Here is a 17,761-nt window from a genome sequence, read left to right on the forward strand (position 1 = left end):
AGAGTAGTAATAACTAAAACATACTGAAAGCCATATAGAACGTGTGTGATATAATCATGAAAGGATACAATACAATTTGACAGAGTATCTGTCAAAAAGTGTACCATGTAAAACTCTATGGGGACCGAAGAAACGACACCAGGCCTAGGACTATTATTAGAAAGAAATTCAAAACAAACCTTCTGCAAGTTTCTCTGTTATTTGGATGTAATTTGTCTTTGTTCAGCTAGAAAAGGATCTGGATGTTACATAATGTTATGCAAAGTAGTCCTTGCTCTTATGAGATTTTCCCTCCACATTACTCAGTTCATGAAGTCTGGAACAGTCAAGTCAGCTTCCAAATTGGTGGATGCAAAAACAAACAGAGCCGAGGTCTACAACTGTTTTCAATGGATGCCAAATTTGAGCTAATGGTTTCTCCTGTTGGATGTAAGGAGCAATTAACTCTGAAGATAAGAAAAAGGGTGTTGTAGAAAGACAGGGCAAACCTTTGATGGGATGTTCTGGGAAGGTGGAGAAACATGTGCAGAAACCAGTTGATGAGAGGCTGAATTGGTTGATTCAAGATTTTGAAAAGAAGGACATTAGTTTGGGAGTGGAGAGGTACAGTAAGAAGGTTAGTAAAATCCATCAGATGCAAAGAATTTATGTGATCTTGAGTTACACGCTTGGCTGATGTTTCCGCTCCTTTCCACTAAACTTCATTTTAATTTTGCAAAACCGCTATTAGGTCTGATAACGTGGGGAGACTCTTAACAGCACAGCATGAGAGGACGTATTCAGAAGTACAATTCTCTAAATCAGGATTGTTGTTGGTATCTATGGAAAGACAAAATAATACCCTGAGTCTTTTCCATAACTGCTGTCATTGCCAAACATATGTTATGTGCCAGTATTTTAGCCAGAATTTTGGTATGAGCTCTTTTGATTTACTTTTGGATTTGTCTACTTCGATTCTCTTCTGTGATCTCATGTCATGTTTCATTTTTTGTTGTGCTGCTTTCTGTGTTGTGTTCCATCTGCTGCTCCCTTTGTTAAATCCAAAATGATTTAACGATCAAGCTAATCAAGAATAAGATACTGTTTAAAGAAAACCATCTCCTTCATTTAGCTTTCAGCACAACTATAGCATAAGCGAAGATGTTCAATTTAATAATAGCATCATCTGAAGGACTGAAAGCATTTTACAAACATTCATTAACTGATGCTTACATTTTCTTTTGTGAGAAATTGTTCCCACCTTTGCTGTTTACACCTGCCCCACCTGCACCTACATTATCATGTGTTGTCTCCAGACTCTGCTGTGAGCTGCAACATTTAGGACTCCAAGAGAGATTCATATAACAACTTGTGTGGGAAGACAAGACTTTAGCAAAATTTTAGCACTTGGGGCCAGAATTTTGATTCTGAAGATACTGCTGCTTATAAGCACCTAATCTTTTTAATGCCAAATTCTGCTTTTGAGCAAGCAGTAGCTGTGTAGCCTCTCTTCTATAAGGGATGAGCAGAATGGTGTCCTCTCTCATACCAATGCTCAGTGAAGACCTATGAATAAGGTGACAGGGTACCAGTGCCCATCGAGAGGCTCAGTCCAGCAGCCTCCCCAGGGCACACTTGAAGTGCCACATAAAACACAACCATGCTCAGAACTCCTGCCAAACATGAAACAAAATTTAGAGGTTTTTAGATTTGGATTTGTCACGTTCCTCTGACCACCTGCAGTGTCGGAAGCTACCCCACGCCATTTCTCCATGCTGCAGGACACAGATTATTTTTTTCAGTGTCTCTCAGAGGTCACAAATTCAGACTGTTTTGGACCAAGGTATGTTGCAGTACCTTGGATCAGTCACAAAGAAAGATGTCCTGGCCATCCATCTCTTACACAAAGGAATACTCAGGAACTGCAGCCAGCACTTAATGGAAGATAGATGAGAAATTTTGACGTTTCCTGGGATTTTCTATCCTGGTTAGGGACAAGACTCATTGATGGGAAGGTGCCATGTCCTACATTTGTTTACTCACAGGTTGAGAATTCTTGCGGGGAAAGTCATATGTGCTGGTTTTGGTTGCAGTACAGTTAATTTTCTTCATAGTAGCTAGTATGGGGCTATGCTTTGGATTTGTGCTGAAAACAGTGTTGATAATACAGGGATGTTTTTGTTACTGCTGAGCAGGGCTTACACAGAGCCGAGGCCTTTTCTGCTTCTCATCCCACCCCACCAGCGAGGAGGCTGGGGGGGACACAAGAAGTTGGGGGGGGGGACACAGCTGGGACAGCTGACCCCAACTGACCCAAGGGATGTCCCAGACCATATGGTGTCATGCTTCAGCATATAAAGCTGGGGGAAGAAGAAAGAAGCGGGGGATGTTCAGAGTGATGGCGTTTGTCTTCCCAAGTAACGGTTACATGTGTGGAGCCCTGCTTTCCTGGAGATGGCTGAACACCTGCCTGCCGATGGGAAGTGGTGAATGAATTCCTTGTTTTGCTTTGCTTGCGTGCACGGCTTTTGCTTTATCTATTAAACTGTCTTTATCTCAGCCCACTAGTTTTCTCACTTTTATCCTTCCAATCTCTCCCCTATCCCACTGGCGGGGAGTGAGTGAGTGGCTGCGTGGGGCTTAGTTGCTGGCTGCGGTTAAACCACAACAGTATTACAAGGAAATCCCGTCCCGAGGTCAGAGCAATAAAACAACCAAAGCTTTGGCTCTTTGATTGATGTTATGACCAGAATCCCTTGGTACTTACAGACTTGTATAATACAGCTGCTTATCTACTGTTTTTTTCATTACAGATGCATTCTATTTTCCACCCATCTTGATACAGTCCCTGGCATTTATATCCCTCCCTCTGTTATATTCAGCAGGGAATGGGGCCTGTTTTATTTGATTAACGAGCCATTCTGCAAACAGCCACAAACACCAATCAACCCCTGTGCAGTGGGAAAGCTTTAGAGCTGGGAATGGTAAACAACTGTCTCCTGCCATTGCAGTCCCAGTGAGGGAGTTGTGCAGTCTATCTAGATTGGGTATTTTATGCAGACTGATAGAAGAATGAAATGTGATTACAGCCTGGTTAAAATGCTTCTTAAAATACTCTGTGTGGCAGTTTAATCCTCTCTTCCCATAGCCTGGCTATTAAAAGAAACTGATTTATTGTAGTCACATTTTCAAACCGGACAACTCTGCCACCTAATTCAAATAGAAAGAGACATAAAGTGCTTGCTGGCAATTTAACTAAAGAGAATAAAATGGTGGAAAAAACACAAGTAGCATTACTCTCCAGCCTAAGGAAAGATTCTGGTTATTTAACAGAAGAATTTTAGCTTTATTTTTAGTTGACACACTTTAAGAAAGCCAGCTTACCTACCTGGCATACCTTCCTCAATGCTGTGCTGTTACTTGTAAATTTTTAACTTGATGGCTGGAAAGTTCACTCCATTTACATTTCTTTCCAAGAAAAGCACTCAGAAAACATCTTCTCAGTCGCTTGAATAAGATCAGGAAAAGACAGTAGCAGGAGGCATTGTAATATGTGGTATAGAAAAAACACATTATTTTGTTTGGCTTTCTAAGGATTTTGTTGCGTATGAAAGGTGCCAGGTTAATGCCAGAGAATGAAAGGTCTTTTATGATTTTCATTTGTCACTGCCTATGCAAGTACACCACTGACACATTGCAGTCTTGCAGATTTGACTAACAGGAGAGGGAAAACTATTTTTCTACATCCATCTGATACTCTACTCTACTCAGCTGGGACTGCCACACTGGTGACACTAATGATGCAAAACCTGCAGGAGCTGAAAATACTGTTTAGGTAATGTTTAGAAAAGCTCCTCTGCACACCCACAAAGGAGCTCAGAGGCAATGTCAGGAGCGAGAGCCCAAATAATGCCCTGCCAGGCTACTCCCTGGTCCATCCCAGGAGCCATCCACAGCCCGTATGCACAGCCATGATGTGCATGCAGAGTCCCATTTTAGTTCAAAACACTTGTCTTCTAGATTTCAGAGCCCTGCACAGGTGTTAGGAAGAAAGCTGTGTGAAACTTCTGGCTGAATGAGATTTGAAACCCCCTGAGATATTTAGTGGGAGTTAAAGAGGTGTGTTTTCTTTTCACATTGCTCCAGAGGAGGCAAGTGAATAAGGCTGGAGAGCAAAGCACCCGCAAGAGCTGCTGATCATGTCCTGACACCAGAACTTAGCACAGCCCGACAGCCTCTGCACTGGAGACTTTCTGTTTACTATAATTGTCCTTTAAAGAAATACGCCCCTACAACCCAACCTCAGGATTTTGTTGGCATGAGTATGGTTTAAGTCCACAAAAGTTAATCATATGTTCTGGCACTCTGCTGAGTAGCACACCTTTTTTTTTTTTTTTTTTTTTTGTAACAACTATCCAGTTTGAACCACCAGATCTGGTGCTTCAAACTGGTCCTCTTCCTCCTCTCTCCCGCCTTAAACACAACATAAACCTTTTTTTTTTTCTTTCTCAAAACACTTGGGGTTCAATAAATTGATATATTACAACAAAATGCAGTTTTACTAGAATATTTCCCACTATTTATAATCTGATGACTAAGGACAATGTCAAAAAACAGCCAGCAGCAAAAGTCTGCTCAGTCTCCACTCTCCCAGACCAGACGTTTTAAGATCTCTCTGGCTCTACAACCTGCACTTGCATTTAAATGCACATGGGTATTTAGAAGCACAGGCTTGGAGTTTGTAAACATAAACACCATTTTAGGGATGCACAGGTAAAATTTTAGGTTCTTTTGTATTTGAAAAGTTAGCCTTTTCTGTGCTTTATTTCTCTACATGATATCTTAAACCACACTGGACTTTCTCCTCCCTCCTGTTTTGAGACTAGGATGACTTTAATCTGTTTTAATTAAAGCTTCTGATACTTAGATACTTGATACTTATATATGTTAGAGACTAGAAAGGTTGATTTTCTTAAGCATTCTGCCAGTGCTTTTTAGTCCATGATTTAATTTTCCTACACCATCCTTATTACTTCACTAACATTTCATTGCCTACCAATATACTTATTAATGTACTGATTATTCAAGGATGATAGTGTAAAAATTTGTTATCAGAGCAGCTGCAGGTTCTCCTTGAGCTATCCTCTTTTGCTTTCCTATTACTTACAGCTGTAAGAGTATTAGAATTAAAAAATTCTGAATGATTTCATGAGGGACTATTAAGTGTCTTACAGTGGAGAATTGCTACAGGTCTACTCACTGAAATTGCATTTGCTGGTCTCTGGAATAGACTGTTTGTTTGTTTGTTTAGTAACAACTAATTTAACAGAAATCATATAAATCTGTCAAACTGTTTTATGAAAAATTGGTATAGCAGCTCCAGAAATACGAAACAAGATCTCCCTGTTACCTCTTATACCTCTTTCACCATTTTAGATTTGCAACCTCATAGTCCAAGACATGCTTTAGAGCTGGAATGTACAGCACATTTTATACATCCCTTTCTCATTACTTCTATACATGTCTTTTTTCTGTTGCATATATCCTTCAAACAACCTTGCATTCAATCCCATCATTTGCATTTGTTAATGCACCACAATGTATTTGAGTATTATTAAAATATGTTAATACACAAAAATGATAGCTGGAAACATTTAAGCAAGAAAGCGAATACATTACCACGTTCTGCGCCTGAAGCAAGAGTGTGCTCTCCTGTCTCCATCTATTGATCATTAGACAGAGTCTGCATTTCCCCTGATCTGTGTGTGATACATCCCCGGTGCAGCCCACCACACTGTGAGCCTGCAACTGGGCTTCAAAGTGACAGAGTTTTGGAAAGCTTCATGTGATTGCAAAATGAAAGTCACAGAATTCATTGCACAGATAAACAGTGAGACAATGTAAGCCAATAGAGATAGCAAAGGGGAAGCGTGACCACATAGAGAGGTGAAGGGTGGAAAGAAGAAAGGCTCAGAGAGCTGGGAAAAAGCTGGAGTAGCTGGTATCCAAACAGAAAGGACAGAGGGTCAAAAAGCAGAAAAATGAAAAAGTAAAAGGGAGGGAGCAAAGTGAAGCGAGAATTCAGAAGGAAAAGAATGATCTGAGGTTGCTGGAACTGCGTAGGAGTCTGTGTAGTCCCCAGACACCCTCGGTATGGTGGTGTTATTCATCTTCATGAACCTGGAAATGTTACAGAACCTCTGTAAGAAAAGCACTAAGTTAATGGAGATAAAATGGAGAGATAAGAGTTCACAGGACCAGAATAATAGAAGCCTAATATGTTTTGTGTCCCATGTAGCCAAACAAGAGTGCTCCAAATGCCAAACTGCTCTTCTCCATCAGGCACTTTATAGAGTTTTTCTTTCTTAGGATAACAAGAATCCAAAATGAGGAATCAGAGCACGGACATGTCTCTCTGCCATGGAAAGGGACATGAGTCACAGAGAGGGTTCAGCAAGGGAGCTGTGGCTTTACTACTGCCATTGCATGAGGGGGTTAAAAAATGCAGAACGACAGGAGGAACCAACAAAGGAGGAGACATAATTCAAATTTCTGTTTCTCCCCGAGGCAGCAATTTTTGACAGACCTTTTCCACTGATGGTTTTGAAAAGGGATATGGAACTAGATCTGGGCACAAAAGAAAATGTGTGGTTGTTAAACTGCACTAATTTGAATCCTTTTGTCACCCTCCCATAGGAAAATAGCTGCAAGAAGTTACCTGAAGAAGTAACAAAAAGTACTTCAGGGTGGACATTTTACTCATCCCAAGCTTTGCCTCCCCACAGGTTGCACAGAAATGGCCCACGTCAGATGTGACCAGAGTAGGAAAGCATATTTGTAGGAGTTTGTAACTTCCATCAGGAGTCTCTCTTGTTTAATAAAGAGCAATCTTAGAGGCATAAAGGATTACAAGACTTGTTATGTCATATTCATTCCAATTCCTGCTAAATCAAAATAAATGACCACTTGCCAAAGTGGAATGACATGCAAGCAGCACACCTAGTTTCTGAAGACACCAGGTGCTAACAGAGCAGAACAGCGAGCGCTGAGCTCAAAGTCATCCTGCCGTAATAAAACCTGAGATAACGTATGTGCTACTCCAAAATCCAGAGAAGGGTATATCCCTCCACAAGCTGCTGACACACAAGGGGAGTTTCACTGCTCTGCCAGTGTCCCAGCAGAACTTGCTCATCCTTCTACAGTTTTTGGTCATTTATAGCTGCTGGTCATACTCTTTTTTGCTGAAGCAATGCCATAGCTGGAAGAGCCTAGAAAGGTAGTACATACAATTTTAGCAACTGCATTAGAAGCAGATTTATGGGATGGAAAAAGTAGCAAAAGTTTATTACCTAGCAAAAGTTTCCCTGTATTGCTTTTTCATTATATATACCCAAAATGCTTTCACTGTAAGATGCCACATCAGGACCAACATCACGCTAGCAGCAGTGTCCAAATGACAACTGACACCCTACAAAACTACCCCCTCAGTACCTTTCTGTCCCAAGGAATCTTCCTCTCCCAAACCCTTCCTGGCCTCTGCAGCTGATAAACAGAAGGGAGACCATCTTGTTTTGGTTTTAACTGATAGAGTAACATGCAGCAGAACTTCTGTTTTGCTGCAAATATATCCGTAAAGACATCTCCTGTTTTGCACTCCTTACTAAAGCCTGTATTTTACTCATGAGATGGTTTGTAACAGCACCCATGAGAGCTGTTTCTCTCTCAGACCTCTCCTGTGCTAATGCGTAATAAATGCACTCATTGCATAGTAAATACTCAACCCCCTTTTTTTTTACGGAATACGACAATAGCATTGCTCTGTTAGACCCTAACATGCACAAATTAAGCAACTCATTTGTAGGGATGAGTTCAGCATCCTTTCCTGTTTATGCCACCCTTTCTAATAGGTGCCTCCCTCATACTGAGTATGGCCAGCTGAGAAAACTTCAGCAACAAATAATGCTAGTGAAAAAATTTCCTTTGAGCATTATCCTGACATACTCATGTTCAGCTTTTACAACCACTGACTGCAAATGCACTCTTTTTCTTAAATTATTTTCTAATTGTCAGTTTTCTTACTCCCTGCTCCCTTCCAAAATTTCCCGTCCCCTAAAAATCCCAGCTTCAGGAGGGAGCTCGGAATTTCTACAATTAATCACTTGCCAGTGCAAATGAAAGCAGCACTCATGCTGCTTAGTTATTCAGAAATTTAAAGTCTCTCTCATATAAATCTCAGGATTATGGTATTCAGATGTGATATGGCCATGGAAACAAATGGGGATACATACCACCCTGGCAGCAATTCCCAAAGTTGCACACTACCAGAAAAAGGCACAAGGAGCTATAAGGGGGATAAACTAAGCGTTGCCAGCTAGAAACTCCTCATACAGATAGCCATCAGCAGTTACTCTGCATGTTGTGGACTAGCTACACTCACTGTCAGTGTGGTGTTGCGATCCTACCTTTCCCACCTATCAGAAATATCCAAAGTTCTCCAGAAACGAAAAAAAAAAAGGAAACACCTATCCATTTTCTCTACAGGTAGAGACTGAGGGCTATTTAACACAAAATTAATTCTACTTTTTGCATGTGCATGTGGATTGTTTTAGACCAAATACCTGGCAATGCACCATGTGCCTTACAATGGCAGCTACGCGCACTCTACAGAGCTGGTCTCCTACCGTTGGGACAGGGATGCACTCCAGGTGTTTCTCTCATGACACCATCCCAATTAGTCCACTTCTACACAAGAGAAACCCCAAGTGAAATCTCTACCAACAAAGAAATCAATTTTCCTCTCTGGACTGTTTTGCTGTGTAAAAAGATGACTACAGGGTTAGAAACAGGCTAAGGCATGAAGTACTTAGCTTTGTATTTGGCCATCAGGATGAAGGGTGGGGACCCCCCCATCCCACGCTCACTCCTCAAAGGGCTGTCAGCCATCCTTTCTCCAGCTGAAAAGTCTGGACTCAGCTCTCTGCAGAATGCAATTCTACAGGATTTGAGCAAAATTAGTTCCTTGGGGTATATTTTGCTGTTTCTTATTTTTATTGCAGTTTCTAGTCATGGAATATGATCTTATTTTGATAGGTACTGTACAAAATAAGCCACCAAGAAAAATAGGTTCCCAGCTTAGGCACTCTCAACCACTCTCTAGAGAAGGAAATTGTCTGTCTATGATAGCTAGGAAAGAAACTTGGGCACCTAAATTAGGCACCTAAAGTTACACATGATGGAAGTATCGTTGTAGCCATGACAGTTTAAGGATCTAAGTGAAGTAAGGTTTTAAGAGAGAATTACCTCTGAACAGAAGAAGGGATATATCTGTGGGGAGACCTCTAAATAACCAAGCTTTCAGGCAAATAAACCTTCTCTGAAAATAAGCAGAAAACTTCAAGATTAGAAAACTGTTTCTGAGACTAATACAATTACGTTAATCAATGAGGCAATTCAAGAGAAATATGTAGCTGGCACCACTGAAGCTGGAGAAAATGAGAGATGATAAGGACCGATTGCTCAATAATATCTCCCCCCGCCCCCCCTTCCCATCTTTTTATATTCTATCAGACTGTTACAAACTTTAGCTCCCATGCTCATCTTTTGAAGTTAGGCTGTAGCTCTACTTTGAGGATGAAGGCTGAAAGGTCACACACAGAGAGGTTGTTTTCTGAGAAATACTCTTCATCTGATAATGGTCGTGTTCATTAACTTAGTTCATTCTAAGGTATAGTAGTGCTTCGGTTTCACCCACATCACATCTATGATGGTATTTAGATGACTATAGTGTGAGTTCCTCTCTCCCCTCTTATTTGGCAGTTATAAAATAAGCCAAATGAAGGGAAAGAGCATAAAGAAACAACAAAACAGTGCTGCTCAGTTGATGGGTAGTGATCGGAGTACACCAGAGACCTAGTTGTCAAGGTTTTATCAGTGCAATAACAAAGGAGAGTGTTAAGGAGTTTGCAGAAAAGACAACACTACTGTCTTGAGGGAAAACTTCATACCTTACAGAAGAGTCCTTGGAGAAACATAAAGATTCTTGCTTGAAAAAGGAGTTGCACTGAAAGCTTACACGAATGATTTCCAATTCAGAAATGAGAAAGCTACAGGGAGAGTCAGAATGACCACAAAGGGCCTTGAAACTCAAGACAACTTTTCTTTTTTTCTTCTTTTTTTTCCCAGAAGCATTTTCAATAGAACTAAATGCATAAAGAGTGCTTTATAAAGGCCCCGGAAAATAACATTGAAAACTGCTGAAGCAATGGTCTGGAGGTTGTATGGGTAAATCACAGACATGTTATGGAAGGTGAATTGGCAAAACTTAAACACAAGCTTAAGCAATAGAAAGCCACAGCAAAGAAAATGAAGATGATGAGGTCAGCTACTGTAGGTCTGAGGTTGAACTAAGTTAGTGGTCAGACATGAAAAGACAGTAGAGGAAAACACAAAAATTTTATTGCTGATAAAAGGAGCTCAGTTCAGTGTAAGAGAAGCAGAACTGCAGGTTGTCTCCCTGGAGCCACTAGCTGAATTTGTCTGGACTTGAGAATACTCAGGGATGAGCTACAGATAGAAAAGACTATGGTCTTAGATGTAGGATAGCCCACAAAAACTGAACAGATCCGGAAAATTCTCCAAAACAATAGAAAGAGAAGAGATAGAGCAAGCAAAGACAGTCTTGGAAGGTAGACTAGCATGGCACCACAGCAGGACATCAGTCAGTGACATCTGAGGCTGTTAAAGTGACTGGCAGGCATATGCAGACTGACCTTTGAACAGAAGTCATGAGCAACTTGGATGGCATTTCAGTGAGAGCAAAAGGGGAAAGGTACATTCCGGAGCAGGTAAGATGAAACAGGAGATGAACTCAGATAAAATTTTCAGGAAACTTTGGAGACAAAAGGAATACAGCAGTAGTTGGCTTGCTTAGTTGTTGGATGAACACATGTCTGTGTAGATCCATTTCTTGACATGTAAGATGACTCAAATTTTGATTTAAATTTTTGTTGGAATAAAGCTAAACTCTGCAGAAAATAACTTGCAGGTGTTCTATTCAAGATAAAACATGTGAAAACTCTAGAAAGTCAAAGTTAGATTGAACTTTAATATATGCTTAGGAACATTCGTGAGGGAGAGCAAGCCTTTTCTTGAGCCTACCTTGAATTTTGAGAAAATGAGGCAGCAGGAAAACAGTTTTACATTTAATTTTTAAAGCTATGCACAGAATCTTCGTCACGCTCTGTTAACTGTCACAGATCCGTTATTATACATCCAAAACACATTGACCCCCTGAGCTAATCCAGATAACTATTAGGCTTTTGGTAATGCCTGAAAGTAACACCACACTGCGTTTGCAGTGTTTTCTGGTCAGGATTCTGAATTTTTGCACTGCTGCAAGTTTGTTTAAGCCCAAGATATGGAAGCAAGGATACACAGGATTACAGGAAAAAAACAACCACCAAACTTTCTCCAGGCTGATTATTCTTTTGGCTCATGCAAACTGAAGCCAATTTTTGATAAGGCTATGAGAAATACGCTTTGCAATGAAATATACCCCATTCCCCTACCCCCATAAGCTGACATGTTGACAGGCTATGAGACTTTAAACAACCTAGTGTCAGTGGATCAGGCATTCCTCCTGTCATTATTAACAGCACTTCACTGGTAAATCTGGCTCAGGTTTTATGTTGACACTTGCTTTCCAGGAAAAGGATGCTATATGACAAATAAGATGGAGCCAGACCACCCATGATAATACCAAGTAAGGACAGCAGGTGCATTTGGTACCCCCAGGCACCTGTCAGCTCCAAGTCATGGACTGTGCAGGAGACAGCAATTCCAAAATAGATAAATTGCACTGCTGAATCACAGTACAGATCCAGTATCCAAAAAGTCTTTTTTCATTTTCTCTTGTTTTCAGTGTCTTTTCATTGGCCAACTCCATGGTCAGAAATGTTCACAACAAAGACGTATGGACTTGCATGTATTAACTAGATCTTTTTGTGCTGTGATGAGTGTATCTGCCACCAGAAGGGCAATTCCAACAGCAAATTTGTGAGTAAATCAAGATAATTAGTTAATTCAGGATTTTTTTGGCCTATCAATAGAAATCTTCATGCTGTTGCTACTGCTGAAAACAAATTAAGAATAACCATGTCCAGTTATTAATAACTTGTTCTAGCACAGAATCGCAAATCATTATTACTCCTTTCCTCCCCAGACAAATCACCTTAGCAAAGTTTTGTTATGGCCTATTCATAGGTAGTTTAAACAATATTATTACTGTTACAATAGTCTCAGGAAGGTAAAAGTGCCATCCACACTGTCCAGGGAAAACAGACAGGCTCAGCAGTTGCTAGCATGTCTCTACTGGCAATGTAAGTAGGATCACAAGAAAATCAAAATCTCAAGAGCAAATTCCTTTTGATACTGTGTGCAAGTTGAAGAGGAAATATTATGAGAGCCTAAGAGGAGTTTCTTTTAATGCACCATCCAGAAGCATTATTTCTCAAGTTTCCTACTGGCTAAATATTTGGCAGATAGAGTTAAAGAGGCAGAGGTTTCAAACGCATTTGGATTCTTCATATGCAGCCTGGGAAAGGAATTTTCCACTTTGTACTGCTGAGAAAAATGCAGACGCTGTAGGCTATGGTATCATGTTCAGAGGAACAAGGTGGGTAGGATAGGGCATTAGGCACTATTATACTCTAGGGAAGAAAGAGCAGACAGGGGCACAATGGAAGCACTTCATTATATTTTAAATGGGAATAGTTCCAAGGATAGGAAAGCCTGTGGTGCTTGTAAAGGATTAAGTAGGGTAATGTGCTTTTTAAGAAGACATAAAGAGGTATGTAATGTGATATGTTTAAGCCTAAATGATTTTTCTTGGAGTTCTCAATGAATGTTTAAGCAGGCATGACTTAGGGCTCTGTAAATCCTCTCCAAATAAATAACTTCTGTGAAAATAGAGATTCCTGTGACAGAATGAGATGCATATTTCATAACCTATGCAAAAAAGGAAAATCAATTTGAGAAACATGAAACATTTGGGAATAATAAAGAAAAAAAGAAGATAAAAGTGAATATTCTCCAGAATAATCCAAGCATATATAGGAATACAGTTACCTCCCCATCAATTTTGATTTGGCAGGGCAGGAAGACAAACAACTGAATGCTTCCCTACCTTCAATTCAGATCTTCAACTGCTTTTTGTTGCTTTTTTGAGAAAGGAAGAGACAATAAGTGGCAAAAAATATCTAGAGTGCCTGCGCTTTTCAGGCTGTCTCCTGTTTGAGGTATTTAAAACTCTGCTCTCTCTTCAGGGTGAATTACCCAGCTGCTCTCTAACCAGACCTGATGGTGTATATAGCTGTTCACTATGGATGGAATAGGAGCACACACAGTGATATGTATGAACCTGATTTATGAGAAGAACAGGACCAATAAATATCAAAACCTGAAAACTAACAGTGGCATGATCTTCCCATCTTACTTCTCTTGCCTGGCCTGCCCTCCTGCCAGGAAAAGCAGGTCAAAGTGGTAGATTTCCTGATGCAAAATGGGACTACGCAATCATTGTCATTTGGCTGTATTGTATTTTCACTCACACAGGTGCCACTCCCCATGAAGTCACTGGTACAGCAAGCAGGCAGTCCTGCTGAGTGAGCGGGATGATGCGATGAGTAAATCAGCAGTTGATCCCCCTCCCCTTCCCCCTGTTTATATATACCTTAGTATTAAACTGCTACTTTCCTCAGAATAAAAAGAGTGCCAGCCTCACTGTAATTTGCAGAATAAAAGCAAGACAAAACTAAAGGACTTTTAAGATCTAACAGAAATGTTTGGCAAAGCCTCTTCTGCAATGGCTACTTGCAAACCCCATTTAACCTTGGAGAAGGTGCAGCAGGGAGTGTTGTTAAAGAAGAGCATGTCCGCCGCATCCATAACATCCTTCCTGCACACCTCTCTCCCATGGTGGTCCCTCCTATCACAGTCCCTTCATGGTCATTAGGCAGCCTAGTGGAAACCCCTTTCCCCGTACCCATTTGGAAGCACTTGTTAAGCCTAAGCCCTCACTTAGCACTCCAGGAACATGTGCGGAGGCAACGACCTTGGAGAGCTTGGACAAACTGCTGTTCAGTCATGCTTTAGTGCTGATTAATGGCAGAAACAAAATGAAGCACAGAGGGAGACCTGTTGGCTTAGCTTGTCCAGGGTTATAATCTGGTTAATAGCTCTGATGTGGCCAGTTAAATTCGTTCAAGGCCCTGAAGAACATTACGAATTATATAAATAGGCCAAGGGGACCCATGAATTCTTTCCTCTGAAATGTTTTCATTTTTTTGAAGTATGTTACAGAGATTATAATCTCTGCCTCTTATCAGCTACCTTTTAAAATATTAATTTTCCTTGCCTAAGATTAGCTTTTAACATCACATTCTTCATCTACCTTTCTTCCTGAGCAGGCCAAGTACAATCTCCCAAAAGCATCTGTGTGAACAGCAACTGGCAAATAATCTTTTTCTGAGTCATTTCTTCCTGTAAGGCAAAAGAAGGGGAGACACTGCGCACACATAGATGGATGTGTATGCTCATTAGAATTGGGTCTGAGCCCTCTGATATCTTAAAATTGGAGAGTGGTTGGCCTGCTAACATGCTGCAACTTGGTTTTTCAACTTCATCATTTGCAAGTGCTTATTCCTGGGAAGCAAAGGCATAGGAAATTAAAGAACTCGGATATTTCTGGTTTTGTGGGTTTTAGGACAAAACCTGCCATGTTTCCAGGAATGAGAAACCAAAGGCTGTAATCTGGAATTACCTGCCAGCATGATACACCAGTTGTTTTTTTCAGCTAAAAGCCATTAGTCAACACAGCTGTGTTTGACGTGCTCTGGTTTTTGATTCTTCTGAAACCCTTAGGATAACGTGGAAAGGCAAACCAGGAGGAGGGCAGCTTTTTTTTTTTTTTTTCATACAAAAGGCAAAACCCAGCTTTATCAGCCCCTTACAAACTGAGCTAAAATATATTTTCTCAAAAAAAGCAATTTCCTCTAGCCAATACATTTTCAGACTGTCTTTTTTTTCTTGCTTTTTCAGCTTATGACTTTATCTAAAGGGGTTTCAAAAGTGCAGTTCCCCAGGGCCTCTCTTGCCTCTTCTTTCATGCTGTTTAGTCCTTCAGAGGAGAAAATATGATCTCAGTTTTACAGAGGGTGGATTAGTGATTTTTTCAAACTCTGAAGAATCTTTGTTATTTTGTAGTTCTTTTATTATCAAGAGATCACCAGTGATTTCATCATTCTTTTTAACATACTCTTTCCTCTTACATGTTTGTATCCAGTGTGAAAACACCAGAAATTACAGGTTTTCCTGGCAAATGGATTTTGGTGGGGACAAAAGGCAGGGTTTGTCTGGATTTTTAGAAATCTCTAACCCAAGCTTAAAACAAGTTAACACACAACTTCATGCATATTTACTTTAATCAATCTTCACATTTTGAAGTTTAAAATAAAATATATAAAATATGATATTTCTCAGATTTGATTTAAAACTCTGAATATGAAGATACAATGGTAGGGAAAAAGTTTGTATACAGTCACTCATTAACCCATATTCACCCTCATACTGAACTTTATCATGGATTAGTGTTCTTATAAAAGCTGTAGCTGTCAACCAAAAAAATGGGAGGGAACTATTGCATTCACAAATGTGCCTACAAAAACTGACTCCTGCTCTCAAAATATTTTCCCATGGCTTAACCCACTACAGAAGGTGGCTGTGAGACTCTTTAAACGCAGATCCTCTTTTTCTGCCTGCCTCTCTCAAAACATACATGACTCAGAGCTACAACTGAAAGCCAAGATTTTCAGTGTCAGGAGTCTACAAAAATAAGTTAATCAATGTCTTGTATTCAAAGTGCTTTAAGCTTTGTACAGTACACTGCCATGTCTTATAAGTCCAGCGATCCTATTCCCATATTGCATCCTGACAAATGCATTAATCATCTCTCGTACCTATAAATCCTTTTCAGAGCAAACACTCTAGGTACTTACATTTTAAAAAGTCATTGAAAACAAGCTACGTAGCTCAGAAGTCCTAATCCTCCATGCCAATGCAATGGGCTTGCAGAAACTGGTACCAGGCATGATCATTATCTGAGTGCAAATGCATCCCTTACAGTTAAAAGCAACAATTAAACAAATGTGGTATTATAGCAGAGCATCTCCAATGGGAAGCAAAAAGGAAGTCATACCAGTACCTTTTGAATGCCTGCGGTCGACTCCAAGACGTTGTTCTCTGAGCCATTACTTCTGTTAATCATCCGCCACATTTGGGAATACATGCTGTCCCTCTCAAAAGGATTCATCCCTTTCACTCGGACGTGCTCATAGACTGCGGAGTCCAAGACAGTGCCATAAGGAATATCCGTCTGTCTTGAGAGATCCTGGAGAGACCTTAATTGTTGGTGAAGAAAAGAGACACAGGAGACTTGAAGCCACATTTTCAAGAGGAAAGAGCTGCAGGCTAGCAAAGGGCAACATATAGGAAGATGGCTGTCAAGCCAGTTTCTCTTGTTGTTAGGTTTTTTTTTTCTTTTTCTTTTTTTCTTAAAAGACGAAGTGAGACTGAAAAATGTTTCTATGATTTAAGACACAAGGAGGAACATGAAGTGAAAGGAAGGGCTGGAAAAAATGAAAATGGATGAAGAAAGAACAACGGAAGGAGCAAGAGGATCCTGCCAAATACTGAGCTCCTTTGAGCAGGGGCAAAGGAGAGAAGGGAGCATTACAGTCCCTCCAGCCATACGCAGCAAGTTCAACAGAAGTTGGGTAACCACCTATGAGAGTGTGGTGCCACCACACACCCTGCTGCTGGGGAGCAGGAGTGTTAGCACCAGAACTCACCAAATCTAGCCCAAAGCACCTGGGCTGAGTACTTCTATGTGCTACTCGGTTACACAGTGAAGAGCAGCTTTTTGGTGGTATTCCTGCACTGAACTGTGCACCCATCACACAGGTCACATCCCACACTATTTTCAGCAATAGGAAGATTTCTGTTGCAGTTTCATAAGCTGTCTTTTCATTACAATTCCTGTTATTTAGTCCAATAAATTTGTTCTACTTTACATATGATCTCATCCATACCCTATAAGAAGAAAAATTAACCAGTTTAGAAGTTTCTAAAGCATCCCAAATATGTTTTTTTCAGCCCTGTTTTGGACTTAAAAAGGTATATTAGAACCCTTTAAAGTCTCCTTACCTCTTGGCCTTTATTTTCCTGTCCTATAGAATTGCTCTCTGGTACTTTTGGTTCTTTAAAGGCATTCATTAAAGTTTCAAAATAACTACTGCAGTATGTCTACTGCCTAAAACCCATTACAGCTTTCCTGGCACAAATTAACTTTGTATAAACTGCACAAATCTAGTGGATGACACGTAAGGACAAATCAAGGGGCTGATGCTGTCTTAAAGTAGGCAATAGCAATTTGTAAAAGCTCACTGCAGCCACAGAAAACGCAAGCACAAATGTAGGAAACTCATCAAATTTCAAGTTGTGTTTCTGAAACACATAAATATAGAGGATTGTGAAAATGGCTCTACGGGGTGTGTGTGGGGGAAGGAATTCTTAGGTGTTCCAGGGATGGCACTGAAGAAAACAGTAATCGGATCTCAAAGGATATTGTAGGCTGCTGAACACAACAGAAAGTAGGAAAAGAAAAAATCAATAGAGCTCAATGGCAAGGGTTTAGACGTTAGTTGAGTCAAAAAGAAATCCTTTGAAA

General features: G+C 40.3%; 1 protein-coding gene across 2 annotated transcripts in view; it reads right to left on the reverse strand.

Annotated features, from left to right (window-relative positions):
• The window catches only part of GRID2 (glutamate ionotropic receptor delta type subunit 2), a 737,357-nt gene that overhangs the window by 83,262 nt on the left and 636,334 nt on the right, over positions 1–17,761 (reverse strand). For both annotated transcript variants that reach the window (XR_011324830.1, XM_069784511.1), the window contains exon 13: positions 16,238–16,433. Coding sequence is in view for 1 of the 2 variants with exons in the window: in XM_069784511.1 (XP_069640612.1) it covers positions 16,238–16,433 (196 nt within the window). In the remaining variant the exon portion in view is untranslated. The remainder of the gene's footprint in view (positions 1–16,237; positions 16,434–17,761) is intronic.

Source organism: Haliaeetus albicilla, chromosome 1 (genome assembly GCF_947461875.1).
Source record: "Haliaeetus albicilla chromosome 1, bHalAlb1.1, whole genome shotgun sequence".
NCBI classification, from domain to species: domain Eukaryota; kingdom Metazoa; phylum Chordata; class Aves; order Accipitriformes; family Accipitridae; genus Haliaeetus; species Haliaeetus albicilla.